Below are 18,219 nucleotides of genomic sequence, written 5' to 3' on the forward strand. Positions count from 1 at the left end.
CTCCGGTCTTCTTGCCTGGGAAACCCCATGGACAGAGGGGTAACAGCTTGTACAACTCAACAACAACAAAAAACAATCCTATCCAAAAAGTAAGCAGAAGACCTAAGTAAGACATTTCTCCAAAGAAGACATACAGATGACCAATAGGCACATGAAAAGATGCTGAACATCACTACTTATTAGAGAAATGAAAATCAAAACTATAATGAGGTATCACTGTCCCTCTTTTCTTCTTTGTTGAAAAAAGGCTTTAGTCTCCTAGACCTTCTCTAACTTTCAAAGAGCAGTTACTAATTAAGGAAGTAGGAAACAGGGATAAAAAGGAAAAGCAGTCCAGCAAGAAAATTAATGACAGCTTAAACAATTCTTCAGGGATAAAACAATGTCGTAGTTCTTCCTCAAGGGATACATATAACAATCTGATGCATATTTGGGGTTATTCTGCAGAAACTAAGCCCCTCACCCAGGTGGAGGATGGTGCCTACATGCTGACCACATTATGTAGACCCCAGACTGAGTGGAACCAGAAAGCTGATGATTAAGATTCCCAAAACGGCACCTTGTTACCTCAACACCAACCAATCAAAATTAAGTCAATGAATTACAACACTCATCCCAAATATCACCTTTCAAAAGCCTGCCTGGAAGGACCATCAGGGAATGTGGGTCTTCAGAGCATTAGCTGCCCATTCCTCTACATTGTGCTGTACGCTGTGACTACTTTGGCTTTGTTGCACATGGGCAAGCCGACCCAAGTTCAGTCTGGTAACCATATGAGAGTCACATGTGTAACTTGCAGAGCTGTAAATATTTGTAAAGTGTCTGGCATGTACTTGGTACATATTAGGTAGCTATTATTATTGTGAGTCCTCTGGAAATACAGACCAAATATTCTAACTGCCCATCTTACCAGTAAGCTGGCAGTGTGGTATGCAGAGTTTCCTGAAATCAATGTTTCAAAATTTGATCTTTGTAATACAAGGCTCAAAGGTTGATCGGAGAACTTCTGTTCACAACAGCTTAATGAAAGTCTCTACTTGCTGGCGGCCACACCAGTGTCTAAAAGGGACACGCATGGTTCCTACCACATAGTAGGCGCTCAGTTTCACACAATGTTAATCTTAGGTGTGGCTTTTTTTTTTTTTCAAGTATCACATGCACTAAAAATGACAGCAGTACAAAAATGTCAATTCAGTACTCTATAGACGGAGTGGTGATCTCCCGAGGGCCTCAGCCTGAATGTCATGCCATTTGCTGAAGATAGAAGCACCTGTGAGATTTCTACGCTGGTCCCTGATCTCTCTGAAGGCTCATTGTTCTCACTGTTGAAGGGTGGAAAGCTGTTTGACTTGTCAGTTGGCAGGCAGATACAAGTAAAATGTTTTTAAAGGATTAAGTTGTTGAACATATGTGAAGATTAAGATATTATCTATTGCTTCATGGGATGTTGTCTTTACAGTCTTTGTTAATTCTTAGTTGAGAAATAGGCAAATTGAAAAAGACTGCTCATGATACCTCGGGTCATTATTTGAGGATGGCACTTCCTGACCAAATTACATCACTTATAAGATGAGGTACATTCATTTCAAAATAGAAAATTATCACTGCTTAAATACATATATGCTTTATCATACTTTTATTAAATAAGGGCTTGTCATCAGGTCCTGTTATCTTTTTACCCAAAGGAAACTCAGAAACCAGAGGTTGAATAATTAGCCTATAACAAATTGATTCATTGACAGGGTCAGGAAAATTAGATTCCTCTCTATTAAACTGATCTTTAATTTTATCATGAAAGAGCTTTTTCCAGACTTCTCTTGCTTTCTACAATATTCTTGATTCTTTCCTTTCCTTTTTTTTTTACAATGCTTCTGGTGATATGCTGGTGAATATGAACAATCTCCTAAGGGAAAACTCAGGATTTCTAGTGTTTCCCAATTTTCATAATGTGAATACACCCACCACGGCTAATTTCAAATTACCAATATGGCTTCAACTGGCTCACAAAATTTCTGAAAATTTAATAACTGATCTCATCGCACCACTGGCTACTTCATTTGTTAAAAATAATAAAGCACAGATCTCTGAGGATTTGTACAAAGAACTTTTCATGAACAGACATATCTTTAGATTAATTGTAGAAAAAAGGAGGAAATCATACATAAAAATAAAGGGAAGAAAAAAAAGAAATAGCTACTTTAGTTGGTAAAAAAAGAAAACCAAATCTTAATTTCTTTTGATTTGTTATAAGATCAACCCAAATGAATTCCTTTTCATTGAGTCATTCCAGCAGGATGGGCAGAGGTTGGTGGAAAGACTGTTGCACCATTCTGCAGCTTGCAGTATGCTGAGAGAACAATGTGTTCTAAATGCTCTGAGGGAATTTCTGCCTTGGATTTGTTGCTTTCCTTGCTTTCTGCTTACGTTTAGATGCATAATTTACTCACTGGAGCTCAGCAGGTAACTCTGGCAATCAAAACACCTTCTAAACGACTCCCCATCCTTCTGCCCCTTCACATTTACCCATAAGAGCCTCCCTGTGTCCTCATATGGGTCGTGTCCATGTCTGCTTTCTGCCTGCTGAGCCCTAGAGTGCTGCAGCCCCACCTGCATAGCACAAGTCGGTTTTTCTCTTTTTTTCAGCTGCAAATGGACCCTTAGGATGACCTCAATGTTCCTATATTTATCTCTTTCTGGTTTACTACATCAAAGATGAACAAAGCCAGATACTAGTTAATGTGTAACGACAGATTTTCATCAGTAATACATTATTACAGCCTGAAAAAGAGTCCAGTGTAAACTGAACTCAACAGAGGTGTCTGGACATTTAAAGAGATCAGGAGGGAATAAGGAGGGAGATGAACTCAGTAGAGTCAGGGGAAAAAAAATCACAAAATGTGGTAAGCAGCTGGTCTGTGTGCTACCAATCTGGGCTTGCTAATCAGTGTTGACTGAAGTCAGGCTCCTACCCTTCCACTGAGGCTGGGAGACAGAGGCCCTGTCTTCAGGTGTTGGCTGTAATACACGGTACATTATTTTTGCAGCCCTGATTTTTCTCCTGCAGGCACTTTAAGGGAGTGTGACTGAGTGACTTCACTTTCACTTTTCCCTTTCATGCCTTGGAGAAGGAAATGGCAACCCACTCCAGTGTTCTTGCCTGGAGAACCCCAGGGACAGGGGAGCCTGGTGGGCTGCTGTCTATGGGGTCGCACAGAGTCGGACACGACTGAAGCGACTTAGCAGCAGCAGCAGTGTCATTCTAGGGCCGCATCCTTGAGCTGTTATAAACTATGTCAGTGTTTTCCCAGGTCTTTGTAGGCCAAGGTTGAAGCCTGGTTGTGAAGAGGGCTCAGAGGAGCCTGGCTAGAATTTGGTCCAGGAGAAAAGCTTTGTTACCTAGCAACCACTCCCAGCGGATGGTCAAGGAGAAAAGCTGTTACCTAGCAACCACTCACAGCTGAATTCTCCCTTCTCACTCCCCTCCCCTGCTACTTCCGACCCTTCACCCCTGAGCCTCAGAGGACAGGGTCTCCATCTCTGTGAAGGTCAGCAGCCTTGTCCACAAGTCAACCCATCTTCTGCTGTAGGGGCAGGCATCTTCCCCTTCTTCTTGGTGCTATGTTGGGATCGAAATGAACCTCTATGCTGGCCCCTGGAGAGAAGGAATTCCTTGGAAATCCATCAGATAGAGGATTACTTCAAGAACAGCCTGAAACCTCCTACACTCCTACATGGTGGGAATGGACATCGGTGTAACCACTATGGAAAACAGTAAGGAGGGTCCTTAAAAAACCAAAGACTTGCCGTATGATCCAGCAATCCCACTCCTGGGCATATATCTGGACAAAACTATAATTTGAAATGATACATGCACCCCTATGTTCATAGCAGCACTATTTACCATAGCCAAGACATGGAAACAACCTAAATGCCCATCAACAGATGAATGGATAAACAAGATATGGTACATACATACAATGGAATACTACTCAACCATAAAAATTAATGAAATAATGCCATTTGCCGCAACACGGGTACCTAGAGATTATCACGCTAAGTGTAATAAGCCAGAAAGACAAATACCATGATATTATTTATACATGGGGTCTAAAGTATGACACAAATGAACTTATTTATGACATAGAAGCAGAAAAATACAGGCAACAGACTTTGTGGTTGCCAAGGGGAAGGGGAAATGAGAGAGGGATGGACTGGGAGTTTGGGATTAGCAGATACAGATTATTATATATAGAATAGATAAAGAAATAAGATCGTATTATATATCACAGGGACCTATATTCAATATCCCATAATAAACTATAATGGAAAGAATATGAAAAATAATATTTTTATATATATATATAGCAAATTACCTTGCTGTACACCAGAAACTAATACAACATTGCAAATCAACTCTAGTTCAATAAAGTAAATTTAAAAAAAAAGAAAAGAGCCTGACCTGGGACTGCTCAGTTCAGTTCAGTTGGGTTCAGTCGCTCAGTCTTGTCCGACTCTTTGTGACCCCATGAACTGCAGCACGCCAGGCCTTCCTGTCCATCACCAACTCCTGGACTTCACTCAAACGTCCATCGAGTTGATGATGCCATCCAGCCATCTCATCCTCTGTCGTCCCCTTCTCCTCCTGCCCCCAATCCCTCCTAACATCAGAGTCTTTCCCAATGAGTCAACTCTTCGCATGAGGTGGCCAAAGGACTGGAGTTTCAGCTTTAGCAGCATTCCTTCCAAAGAATACCCAGGACTGATCTCCTTCAGAATGGACTAGTTGGATCTTCTTGCAGTCCAAGGGACTCTCAAGAGTCTTCTCCAACACCACAGTTCAAAAGCATCAATTCTTCGGTGCTCAGCCTTCTTCACAGTCCAACTCTCACATCCATACATGACCACAGGAAAAACCATAGCCTTGACTAGACGGACCTTTGTTGGCAAAGTAATGTCTCTGCTTTTGAATATGCTATCTAGGTTGGTCATAACTTTCCTTCCAAGGAGTAAGCGTCTTTTAATTTCACGGCTGCAATCACCATCTGCAGTGATTTTGGAGCCCAGAAAAGTAAAGTCTGACACTATTTCCTGCTGGGAGCCGGCGAGAGACATTCCACTCGTGACAAAGGTCATGAGGAAGGAGGCTCGGCATACGCAAAGGCGGGATCAAGCCTCAGGAGTCCCCCAGGATATTCTGGAGCATCTACCCCAAAAAACCCAGAGCCTGCCTACTTTATTGCTTTGTGCTCTCACCTCTGACTTTACTGGGGGCTGTCCCCCACCACCATCTCGCTCTCTCTGTCAGAGTTAACTTACAGCTCCAATTAATAAAGTTCCTGGGCAATTAAGAGTGTTTAAATCCAAACCCCTGAGATTGCTCTCTAACTCACCTGACAAATTTACCCAGACTCCTACAGCTATGCATACGATTGTTTACAGTCTCCCAGCCTCGAGAGGCACGGGAAGTTTAAGATATTCAAATAGCTTAGAGCCTCTCAGAGAGTTAGAAACTGTCAGAATAAAACTAGTAAAAGATTTCATTGATGAGCCAATGCTTGTTGCCAAGTTTCCACATCCTCTGAATTGTATCCTTGAATATGTATTAATTAAAATAGTTGGTACATAGAAAAAATAAGTAGTGGCCTTGGTGTTAGTAACTTTAGACCCTTAAGGTAATAAATTCTTTCCTTTGTTGTAAACCCATTACACATCCGCCCTATAGGAATGCAATTTTATCTTCGGAAGATGGCACCAAACCTTAAAATAATTACTCTTAGAGAAAATAAGTCTTTGTTGATAAGTCTTTGTTGATAAGTCCTTGCCAAGAGTCATAAAATGTTAATAGGCCTTCTGGCCAGAAGATGATGTAAATCACCTAAACCATTTGTATACGATAAATTTGCAGGAAAGAAACCCTGGTTTTTGATAAGGATCAAAAACTGCTGACTTTGCATCCCCTATTATCCTCTATGTGTAACTTAGGGTATGTAAGCCCCTGTTAAAAATAAAGCTACGGGCCTTGCTCACCAACGCTTGGTCTCCCCGTGTCATTTTACTCCTTTAACTTCCAGCTGAGTCTCCATCTGGAGCGCGGATATCCTCTGCGACCATTTATTTGCCTGGGCTTCTAAGACCCACTCGAGAAGGTGTCTAAGGTGGGGCACCTTCCGCTATTCAAGAGGGCGCCTGCGGCCTCCGTGGTCAGAGCTAACCTGGTGTCACGGGTTATATTGATTTTCCGCGTAAACCAAGCTACTCAGCCTCTTTTCTCCACTGAATTTTCCTACTGAGCTATCCTCATTCTATTACTCTTTATATCTCTAATTAACATTTGAATAGGTCGCCTAAGCCGTCTCTCCTTCGAATACCCTGGATCAGCCGGGGCTGGACCCTGGCAGTTTCCACTGTTTCCACATCTATTTGGCATGAAGTGATGGGACGGGGCGGCGGCAGGGAAGGGCTATCCCACGTGGTAGCGGTGAGGAGATACCCCTCGTCTAAGGTAAGAGAAACCCAAGTAAGACGGTAGGTGTTGCAAGAGGGCATCAGAGGGCAGATACACTGATACCATAATCACAGAAAACTAGTCAATCTAATTACACTAGGACCACAGCCTTGTCTAACTCAATGAAAGTAAGCCATGCCCTGTGGGGCCACCCAAGATGGGCGGGTCATGGTGGAGAGGTCTGACATAAGTGGTCCACTGGAGAAGGGAATGGCCAACCACTTCAGTGTTCTTGCCTTGAGAACCCCATGAACAGTATGAAAAGGCAAAATGATAGGATACTGAAAGAGGAACTCCCCAGGTCAGTAGGTGCCCAATATGCTACTGGAGATCAGTGGAGAAATAACTCCAGAAAAAATGAAGGGATGGAGCCAAAGCAAAAACAATACCCAGTTGCGGATGTGACTGATGATAGAAGCAAGGTCCAATGCTGTAAAGAGCAATATTGCATAGGAACCTGGAATGTTAGGTCCATGAATCAAGGCAAATTGGAAGTGGTCAAACAGGAGATGGCAAGAGTGAATGTCGACATTCTAGGAATCAGCAAACTAAAATGGACTGGAATGGGTGAATTTAACTCAGATGACCATTATATCTACTACTGCGGGCAGGAATCCCTTAGAAGAAATGGAGTAGCCATCATGGTCAACAGAAGAGTCCGAAATGCAGTACTTGGGACTGCTCAACACAAGAGCAAATCCTTCCAAGACTCCCGTCACCATAGATGGGTTTTGCCTGGTTCTGAAATTCAAATAAAGGGAATCATACAGATGTATTCTTTCTTTACCCAACTTTCTTTATCCAAATTAGTGTTTATGAGATTCATTCATATTATTGTGTGTGACAGTGGACCAAAAATCCTGTCCAGGTGGCAAGAGGAACTGGCCCCAGCAACAGGACTGCAAACGATCAGGGTGATCCCCACAGCTGCTCCCTAGCCCCTTCTCAAAGCCCGCTCCTGTTCCTTTTTAAAAAATTCTGATTATAAAAGTAATATACTTCCTGTTTAAAACAAAAAGTTTAGGGACTTTCCTGGTGGTCCAGTGGCTAAGATTCTGCACTCCCAATGTAGGGGGCCCAGGTTTGATCCTTGGTGAGGGAATTAGATCCCACATACGGCAGCTAAGACCTGGCACAGTCAAAGAGATAAAAACAAAAGTTATTGAAGTATAAATAGGTTAAAACTGAAAAGTACAAGTCCCTTTCCTCCTCCCTAATTCATACAAACCCACTCCTCAATAATTATTGCTATTACTATTAACAATAGCTAACATGTATTGACTATTTAAGATGTGTAAGGTGTTTTTAAGCATTTTACAGTTCTTTTTTTAAAAAAATTATTTATTTTTGGCTGTCCTGGGTCTTTGTTGCTGTGCGGGCTTTTCTCTAGTTGCTGAGAGCAGGGGCCTCTAGTTGTGGTGCCAAGGCTTCTCATTGCCCTGTCTTCTCTAGTTGCGGAGCACAGACTCTAGGGCGTGTGGGCTCAGTAGTTTCCGCTTCTGGGCTCTAGAGCATAGGCTCAACAGTTGTGGTGCATGGGCTTAGTTGCTATGCAACATGTGGGATCTTCCCAGATCAGGAATGGAGCCCTGTCTCCTGCACTGGCAGGTGATTTCTTTACCACTGAGCCACCAGGGAAGCTCCCCCAACAGCTCTTTTTAAAAATAAAGATTTGTCATATATTCTTCTAACATTTCATATGCATACAGTCAACTAAAAATTGTCACTCGCCATCTGGTTCTACAAGAATGGAGTCACTAGCCTGATCACTGACCTTCAACCACACCCCCTCCCCTCCCCCCAAAAAACACTCTGTGTTCTGGGAAAAGTTGGCAGAATAGATCTTTAGATAGTCGGAGATTTTATGAGCCCAATCTCTTACATTTTCTCATACCTAGCAAAGCACTATGGAGAAGGTGATGGCACCCCACTCCAGTACTCTTGCCTGGAAAATCCCATGGACAAAGGAGCCTGGTAGGCTGCAGTCTATGGGGTCGTGAAGAGTCGGACATGACTGAGCGACTTCACTTTCACTTTTCACTTTCATGCATTGGAGAAGGAAATGGCAACCCACTCCAGTGTTCTTGCCTGGAGAATCCCAGGGACGGCGGAGCCTGGTGGGCTGCCGTCTATGGGGTCGCACAGAGTCGGACACGACTGAAGCGACTTAGCAGCAGCAGCAGCAGCAAAGCACTAAAATCATTAACGGAGACATCTCTGCCTCCGAAGTAGCAACAACCTTCTGGCAAAATGTGTGCTTGTTTCCCCTTCACTAAAGTCCCATATATACTGACCTCTCCCCACCTCTTCAGAATAGCTCCTCAGAGGCATCTGAGAGGCGGTGTCCTGGACTATAGTCCTTATTAAGCGGAGCTTCACCATTAACTGTGTTCTGCATCACCAAGGAGGGTCCCTGAGGTGACCGGAGGGCACTCAGACGGTGGAGGCGGAGCCTGGTCAGAGGGCGCTGCAGAGTCGGCCCTGGGAGGGGGACATAGATATCATGTCCACCCTCCACTTCCACCTGGCTTAGTAGACACTCTCTAGGTAATGTGCTTCGTAACCAAACAAACAAAAAGATAAGGGTTTTTGGCGTGGGCAGAGTTCCCACCCATCAGTTCAGTTCAGTTCAGTCGCTCAGTAGTGTCCGACTCTTTGGGACCCCATGAATCGCAGCACACCAGGCCTCCCTGTCCATCACCATCTCCCGGAGTTCAAACTCACGTCCATCGAGTCGGTGATGCCATCCAGCCATCTCATCCTCTGTCGTCCCCTTCCTCTCCTCCCCCCAATCCCTCCCAGCATCAGAGTCCTTTCCAATGAGTCATGAGGTGGCCAAAGTACTGGAGTTTCAGCTTTAGCATCATTCCTTCCAAAGAACACCAAGGGCTGATCTCCTTCAGAATGGACTGGTTGGATCTCCTTGCAGTCCATCAGGTTTTCGCAAACTCTCGCTTTGAGCAGCATCCTCTCGCCAAAAAAAAAAAAAAAAAAGGAATAACTGGCTGCAGCCGCCGCCCCCTCCAGCCTACGGAAGAGCGAAAAGATGCGACACCTAAGGGGGTCAGAGCTGTGCCAGACCATCGACGGGTCGGAGGATAGCCACCGTCTGCTCCCGCCAACCTGGGAAGCTTGGGAAACACAAAACCCTCGCGGGCAGCGAGCACACGCGAGGAGTGGGCGTGGCAGCCCCTGGGCACCCCACGGCGTGGGCGGGGCCGTGGGCGTGGCTGTGGAGAGGCTGCGCGCGCGAGACTTAGGGAGCGCGGCGCGCAGGCGGCTGAGACCGCAGCGGCCGCGGCGGAGTCGGTTGCTGCGCCCGGTACTGTGGTAGCTGCCTGAGGCGCAGGCGCCGTGGGCTCAGCCCGCCCCGGGTCTTGCATCGCTGTGGGTTCGTCATGGCGACCCAGCAGAGGCCTTTCCACCTGGTGGTGTTCGGCGCCTCTGGCTTTACCGGCCAGTTCGTGACCGAGGAGGTGGCGCGGGAGCAGGTGTCCCCGGAGCGGACTTCCCATCTGCCCTGGGCCGTGGCGGGCCGTTCCCGGGAGAAGCTGCTGCGAGTGCTGGAGAGGGCTGCCATGAAGCTGGGTAAAGGGGGCAGGCTGGGACGTCCCGGGACCTCGGGCTCGGCCCCTCCACCGCGGCTCTCACCCCCACGAGCCCCCTTTTCCCGGCTGAGGGGTTCCCGTCGCCTTAAATGAGCGCTTCTCTCCCTTGGGTGCCCCTCGAGGTTCCCAAACCTGCTAGAGGTCAGGAAGAAGAGAGCGATGCTTCACATGGTGTCAGAGCTTTTCCCCATTTACTAAAACAAAAAGAGAAATCCCCCCTTCATTTTCTCTCTTACGGAATCCCCGCTGGCGAAACAGGAACTTTAATTTTTCCATTCTGCTCCCTCCCCCTCTAGAGCCAGGGGTACCTTGTACCCTGTTTCCAGGGTTGCAGGGCTGGAAGTTCTAGATACTTGATCGGATAGAACGGTAGCGCACTGGCTTCTTCAGCATTGTTTGTACTCTCTTTGCCGGGTTTTGGAAATGGGAGAGAAAGCTTAGGACTTTTAATGATAACATTGTTGTGGCTTTAATTTTTAATTTCATTTTTGCTTGTAAGAATTCTCCAGTGGTCCCTCTATTAAACCTTCCCCAATTTTTTTGGTGTGGTTTTGTTTTGGGCGTTTACTTACTCGTTCTGCATTCATTGAAACATTTTTTTATTGAGTGGTCTTTTAAATGTCAGGTCCTATCCTAAATGCTGGGATTCAGATGAGGAGGAGAGAGTCACATACACACAAACACCCTAATATCATGGCCCTCGGATTGCAGGGAGACCTTTAGATGAGGAGTCAGTTGCTTTTAACTGTAATTTTCCACCCTACTGCCCCTTCATACAGACAAATAGCACCTGTTACAGTTCTGGATATTCTTCATTCTTCTGTTTAAGCTTCATCTCACTTCCTTCTAATTCTACACAGAGTCCTGTTATGGTGGGAATTTGGAACCTATTTTGTTTGTGATTTGTACAGGAGATAGCATGTAGGCTGACTCTTCTACAACTCTTCTGCTACCACTACCAAGTACAGAATCTTTCCCAAAGAGCTTTCTGGTCTTTCTTTACTTTTCCAGAAGAAATACTTTCATTATTAAAATTTCCTTTTTAAAATTCCTCCTTTTTTTTTTTTTTTTTGTTCAAGAAGATGGTACGGATACAGCCTAGTTGGCTACCATTTACAATGCACACATCAAGTTACTGCAGGGAATACACCTTGACCCATGAAACCTTCCTACTCTATTGATTCAGTTTATTCCAATTATTTCCTTATTATGAACCTGAATGTTCTTCCCTAGACTGTGTTTTACACTTCAATCCTCTTTTATTTCATTATGTTAATGTTAACTCCCCTCCACCTCATAATTTTATCATATGTAGTTTATTTAATAGGCTTCCCTGGTGGCTCAGATGGTAAAGCGTCTGTCTGCAATGCAGGAGACCCGGGTTCGATCCCTGGGTTGGGAAGATCCCTTGGAGAAGGAAATGGCAACCCACTCCAGTATTCTTGCCTGGAAAATCCCATGGACGGTGGAGCCTGGTAGGCTACTGTCCATGGGGTCGCAAAGAGTCAGACATGACTGAGCTAAGGGAAGATAAGAAACTACATTTATAATTCTTCCTGCAGAGGAAGTCAGGAAAATCATCTTCTGAAAACTTGTAAAATTGGCATTTTACATAGAGTTGTCATTTACACATTCCTTATGTTAGATTTTCTTTTAAACGTTAATAAGTTGTTTTATTAGGGAGCTTCCCCAGTGGCTCAGTGGTAAAGAATCCCTGCAGTGCAGCAGACAGGGTTCGATCCCTGAATCCGGAATATCCCCCGGAGAAGGAACTGGCAACCCACTCCAGTATTCTTGCCTGGGAAATCCCATGGACAGAGGAGCCTGGTAGCCTATAGTCCCTGGGGTTGCAAAGAGTCAGACACAACTTAGGAACTAAACAACAGCAACGTGTTTTATTAACCCTTCGTATGAACTCCATTTTCCTCATAGTCTTTTCCCTTTTTAAAATTACCTGGTTAAAAACAGTTTTATCTTTTGTTTGAGAGGAAGAATTAGCTCTTAGTACATTTTCCATCACTTGTTATTATGAAAGGAGAATCTGGGAGATCTAATACTGTATTGGGATTTGCCTAAAACGATTTATTCTTTATTTCAGGAAGACCGACACTGTCATCTGAAGTTGGAATAATAATTTGTGATATCACTAATCCAGCCTCACTTGATGAAATGGCTAAACAGGCAACAGTTGTCCTCAACTGTGTAGGCCCAGTAAGTAATCTGCCCTTCTTTGTATCAGAACAAAAAATCTATTCATTTCTAGCAGAATCTGGTATTTTGTATTCCAGAGAAACATAAGGGCAAGGAACAGAAGAATTGATTCAGGACATTAACCCCTTACGAGGAGTTTTTACTTCTCACGAGAAGCAAATGAATATGACCAAAGTCTCCTGAAAGAGAGAGAGACACTAGACTCTAGGAATGTTGCTGTTTTATTTAGTGGCTACAGCTATAATTGTTGTGTGCTATATACCCCTTAACTAAAAAAGTGAGCATGTACCCACAATCTGCTTTTTATTTATTTTTAAAATTGCATTGTGTACTGCTGTACCAGTGTATATGTTAATGCATGTACAAAGAAAGATATTTTAAAAGGACTCATTCATTTATTCAATAAATATTTATTGAAATATATATATAGAAAATACACAGAAAATCTCTCGTGAAGCTGATGGTCCAGTGAGGAGACAGAAAAATAATGTTATAATAGTGGGTAAGTGACAGGTGCTTTAAAGAAAAATACAACAGGGAAGAGAGAGAAAAAGATTGGCACACCAGTCTCTATTGGGTGGATGGTCAGGGAAAGTCTCTATAGGAACTTTGCAGAGAGACCTGAATGCAGTGAGGGAATAAACCGTGTGTGTATTGGAGGGTAGGGGATTGCAGGGAAGAGCAAATACAAAGGTCGTGAGATGAGCATGTTCTTGGAGAGATGGAGGAGTGTGAGAGAGGCCAGTGTAGTTGGGCGTGAACAGGGCAGAGAGGTGGGGAGTTAGATTGGAGAGATACGCAGGAGCTAGGTGGTTAGGTCTGAAAGGTCAAGGTTGGGGTTTGGATTTTTCTTCTAAATATGACAAAGTTATTGAACGGTTGAAAGCAGGTTGACATAATTTGATTTACGGTTTTGAAATTCTTTGGCTTCTGAGAGGAAAATAGATGGTAGGGAACCAAGAATAGAATGATGCAAGCAAGCCAAGGACAGAGTAGGAGTGTTAGAGGGGGAGAGAAGTGGTTGGGTCCAGATATTTTGACAAGAGAACCTCTAGCTGCTGCTGTTGGCCTGGATGAGAAAGAGATACTTGTGGTCTGTGTAACATGGTGAATGTTGATGACATTTACTGATCTGAGGAAGCAATCCTAATTGTCAAAGCATTTAGGAAATTGTTCATAATTTTGTTAAATGAAACCAGAAATTTTTTGATTGTCATAAAATAAAATAAATTTCTATTGTTTATTTCAATTTATTTTGTTCTTAACTAGCTTAGAATGTGGCTCTGTGGTTTGTTGCTTGAATCACTGTCTTATATACATCCTCAACCAACTTGTCCCTCCTTCCGCATACTCTGGAAAGACCTGAGCCCTGATTGTTCCAGCTCCCTGCTTACTCTTTACCTGAACATGTGTAACCCAGCGTGGCTGGAGAAAAATCCATCATGATGCTGACTGGTCCCGCTTAAAATGTGTGATTACAAACCTCATGTACAGTCTCAGTATTTCCAGCAGTTCTATTTCCCTAGGCTATTTCCTCTTCTGTTCTCTGAAGCAGCAGTTTTATAACTTCATTTTTCTCATACCGTTGACATCCTATTCTGTTTTTCCTTTTTTCTCTCTCTTACCTGGTAACTTTCTTCCTTTCTTTGTCTCTTTTCTTTCTCCTTCCCTTTCTCCCTCCTTCTCTCCCTGCCTGTCGGGAGAATTTATACTACCTACTTATCGCATTATACCTTGACTTTGCCTTACCTCCTTTTATGAGGAAAAACTGCCCCTGCTTCTGTTGGGCACCATATTCAAAGACTTTATAGTTACAGGTTTATAGTTACATGTGTTCTTGTTATCATCAAATTTTCCATCTTGATGGATTATTCCTCTCAACAGACAAATGTGGGATTATATCTCTCATTTATAGAAAAACTTTCCTTAGTTCTACATACCCTTCTAACTACTCACATTTTTCTGTGCCTGTTTTTTAGCAAAACTTCTTGAAAGACTTCTCTTTACTCATTGTCTCCTCTTCCTCACCTTCTCCTCTCTCTAGTCTCATCAGGCTTTTATCCTTAGGCCTTCAATGAGACTACTCTGCCGACATCCCTGTCCTGTCAGATCCAGTTGTCAGTTCCCATTGCTCTTCTTAGTCAAGCCTCTCAGCATTTGTTCCAGTTGATCACTTTTTCCTTTCTTCATTTAGTTTCTAAATTCTTGCCCTTTCCTAGTCCCCCTCCCCAACCCCACAGCATTTTATCCTCCTGTGAGGCCAGAGGCCTCAGAGCTTAAGCCTTAGAAACTCTCTTCTGTTTACATTTGCTGGACCAGTGTTAAATGTGATTATGATTGTGGTAAAATGTATATAACATAAAATTTAGCATTTTAACCATTTTTAAGTATACACTTTAGTAACATTAAGTACATTCACAGTCTTATAGAACTATCAGCACTTTATTTCCAGAACATTTTCATTACCCCAAACAGAAATTGTAACTGGGCCAATATTTTTTAAACCTTGTGAAATCAATTCAGTGGATTAAGACTAGGCAATAAAAAGAAAATAATCAGATAGACTGAAGTAGAAAATAGGGTGAATTACACATAATAAAGGTAAGTATTGGTTCATGAAGCTTTCATGTCAGGTAACATTTGTGTATGGAGTCACTGTGAAATGAATTTCTTAGGGCCATAGTCAGAAAGATTAGAAATCCATGGCTTTCAATATCGTCTGTATGCTGATGATGCCTACTTTAAGTTATTTCCACTGAAAACCTACCCCTTAAACTCCAGACTGCTGGATCTAATTACCTTCTGGATGTTTGTCCATTTGGATGGTTTACAGTCTTCTCTAGCTTTTTGCCTCCAAAACATTCTGCTCCTTAACCTCTGCTCTGAAGGTTGTTTTTACTTTGTAATATGGATTATTCTCCCAGGGTAGATGCCAGTTTGCTAGTTTTGGTGTCATAATTTGTTTCTTTGAAGGTATTTTTTAAGACCCATTTCTCTACTTTGTGAGGGTCTTTTTCGTGAGAACTAAATGATATGTGTAGAACTAATCAGGCATTTATAAACAAGCAGTATGTCAAAATATACAGAAAATGACTGAATGAATACTTTTAAGCATTATTCTTTATTGGTATTCTGTGCTCGGAAGTGGAGAGGGGAAAACTGCTTTTGAGAGAAAGATGATGAATCTGATTTTGGATGTATTGAAACTGAGGTGTATGCTAGATATTTTTAAGTTAAGACAAGAAATATGTAATGGAATTATAATGGAATTATTTTCTGTAAATAAGTGACAAAATCAAGATGAAGAGGAAATAGAGGAAGGAAAATGAAGCCTAAGAGAAATTAGTTTTGCCAAATGTTCTGTGCTTTTGTGGATCCTGAATTTTATGACAGAAGCTGCAGATGAGGCAACCTCATCAGTGAGCAGCTCTGAAGATAGGAGTTGGAAGTCATCAGCGTACATATTTTAATTGAAATCCAGAAAGTTGGTGAGATTTTCTGGGGAGAATGTCTAGGGAGGCAATTCTCTACCTCTAATGTACATTGGAGTCACCAGTGAGGCTTATATATAATGATGGTTCCTGGAGTCTACCCCAGAAAACTTCTTACTGGAGGGCATTGAGGTGGGACTGAATAACCAGCAGGCTTAATGAGGGCCCAGGTGACTCTGACACAAGTAGACTACTGGTAACTTGAGATATTTGGGGGTAAAATAATCAGGAGGCCAAGGAAGTCACTAAATGAATTTCAAATGGATGTGTGTAAATATTACCTAAGATGATCCATTGAGTACAAGAAGAAAAGACCTTTGACTTTTATGTATGTTTAAAAATGTATATTAGTATAGTAATCCATGTCCGTGATGTGTAAATAAATTCATACAATTTAGTAGATGATGGATTTTAAAATGTGAGCTTAGTTCTTGGTGCCTTGAAAGCCCTTGTTTGTTCCGCTACGCTGTGTTGCCTCAGAGGTGAAGTGCTTCAGTAATTTTAGTGTTGGTTAGTGACAGAGGATGAACTAGAACTTAAACACACTTTCCCAGTCCTGTCATTCCAGTGTCTTTTGCTGTTTTTAAGAAGGGGGAGAGAAGGCTGTGGAGATGAGGCTGTGGAGTTAGGTAGAGAGGAGCCTGTAACCTACTTGAAAAGGTCAGTCCCTGCAGTGCCCTGACTTGTCTTTTAAGTGTCCCTTTGCCAGTTTCTTAAAGTCTAGAAGAAGCAGACCATCTCCATTCTCCATCTTTTGCTGTGAGGAATGAGAGAAGCAGGGGAGCTTGTTCTTCTCCTACCCTACCCTCAAAAGGAAAAATTCATCATGCTTCTTTTGAAATGGGACTGACTCTGATGTATTAACTATTGTATACAGTTTTAAAATGTGCAATTCCTTGAGTTTGAGCAACAAATAGTTTGGGAGATAAAATCACTCAGATTATCTACTATGTCCGAGATTAAACTTATCCCTTCCAAACCTCTTTATCCTATTTTTCTTTATTTTGTCTAATACAGCCACTGGTTTTTGGCCTACGTGTCCTGCTAATCAGGAAGTCAAATCATTTCTTTTAAGTGTATCTCACCCTTAGTAAATCCTTCCCCTTTCTTAGTTTTGTCCTTCATTTCTTCCTTGCCATAAGTTTTGTTTTCTAATGTCACAGGCAGAGTGATAGGTCTGCACTATAAATTTTTCATCACTGTCCTATTTCAAATCCTCCAGGAGGGCTCAGCAATGCAGAAAATATAAAGTTCAGTCTTGATAGCATGTCACTTATGGTCATTCCTGATCTGGCCCAAGTATTTCTCTCCAGACTCATCTCTTACACTTCCCTCTCAAATATTCTGAGCTTCAGGTATCTTGAGCATCACTTCACACATCTTCTTTACACTTTTACATATAATTTTTCTTTTGTTTGGATTTTCTTTTTCCTGGCAAATCCTTACTGTTCTTCAGAATTCAACTCAAATGAGTCACTGATTCTATGAAACTTCCAAGTTTATCTTCAGTTAGAGATAATTCCATCAGTCCTTTATTTACATAGTGAATGTCAGTATATTGCAGTTATATTATTTTCTCATTTTCTATTTAGACTATTCATATTTGATTTCTTGATAACCAAGACTGTACCTCCAAAACTCAATGGTATTCCTTCATTTACGCTTGCCAAGTAAGACTAAACTGTTGGTATTCTTTATTCTCCCAGTACCGATTTTATGGAGAACCGGTAATAAAAGCATGTATTGAAAATGGAACTAGCTGTATTGACATCTCTGGAGAACCTCAGGTATGTAAAATGAAAAGAGAACATGAAAAATGGTGCAATTTTGCGGACATATTTTAGAAGGTAATGAATGATTCCTCCCTAGCATTTAAAGATGGTATTTCATTAAAAGCTTGAAGGAGAGCATGGTGATAAGGTATTCGCTTTTGTTCCCAACAACCTGATTGCTTTCAAAGCCTTTGTGTGTAGTATGTGTTGATTTATATAACCACTGCATGCTGTAAACAGAATTAATTAAAATAAAACTTGCTCAGAGTCATACAACCATTAAGTTGAAAAGCTAGGACTTGAATTGAGGTTTGCCTGACTGCAGGGAGTGGAGTAGTATAAGAACAAAGCTACAGTAGTTCCTTTATAACTATAATCTCCTATGTTCCTATAATCTCAGTCCTTCATCAGTGTGCCAGTATAGTATATACATACTTAGACCTTATCAGTTGGTGATACTGGAAAGTGCTGAGAAAGTGTAAATTACCAAGACTGATGCAAGAAGAAGTCAGAAGCATGAATGTTAGAAAAACTGACTCTTACTTAAAATATTCTAGAACAAAGAAAATGGTGAAAAGCTTCCAAGTTATCTTGTAAAGTACTATAAATGTGGTATCAAAACCTAATAGTAC

General features: G+C 42.3%; 1 protein-coding gene across 2 annotated transcripts in view; it reads left to right on the top strand.

Annotated features, from left to right (window-relative positions):
- The first annotated feature begins 9,784 nt into the window (after window positions 1–9,784).
- The window catches only part of SCCPDH (saccharopine dehydrogenase (putative)), a 30,003-nt gene continuing 21,568 nt past the window's right edge, over window positions 9,785–18,219 (top strand). The window contains exons 1-3 of one of the 2 annotated variants that reach the window (XR_011467310.1): window positions 9,785–10,093; window positions 12,212–12,324; window positions 17,522–17,602. Coding sequence is in view for 1 of the 2 variants with exons in the window: in XM_005893383.3 (XP_005893445.1) it covers window positions 9,904–10,093; window positions 12,212–12,324; window positions 17,522–17,602 (384 nt within the window). In the remaining variant the exon portion in view is untranslated. The remainder of the gene's footprint in view (window positions 10,094–12,211; window positions 12,325–17,521; window positions 17,603–18,219) is intronic. The other variant, XM_005893383.3, reaches the window with a different exon arrangement.

The sequence above is a fragment of the Bos mutus genome, chromosome 16 (genome assembly GCF_027580195.1).
Source record: "Bos mutus isolate GX-2022 chromosome 16, NWIPB_WYAK_1.1, whole genome shotgun sequence".
Taxonomy (NCBI): domain Eukaryota; kingdom Metazoa; phylum Chordata; class Mammalia; order Artiodactyla; family Bovidae; genus Bos; species Bos mutus.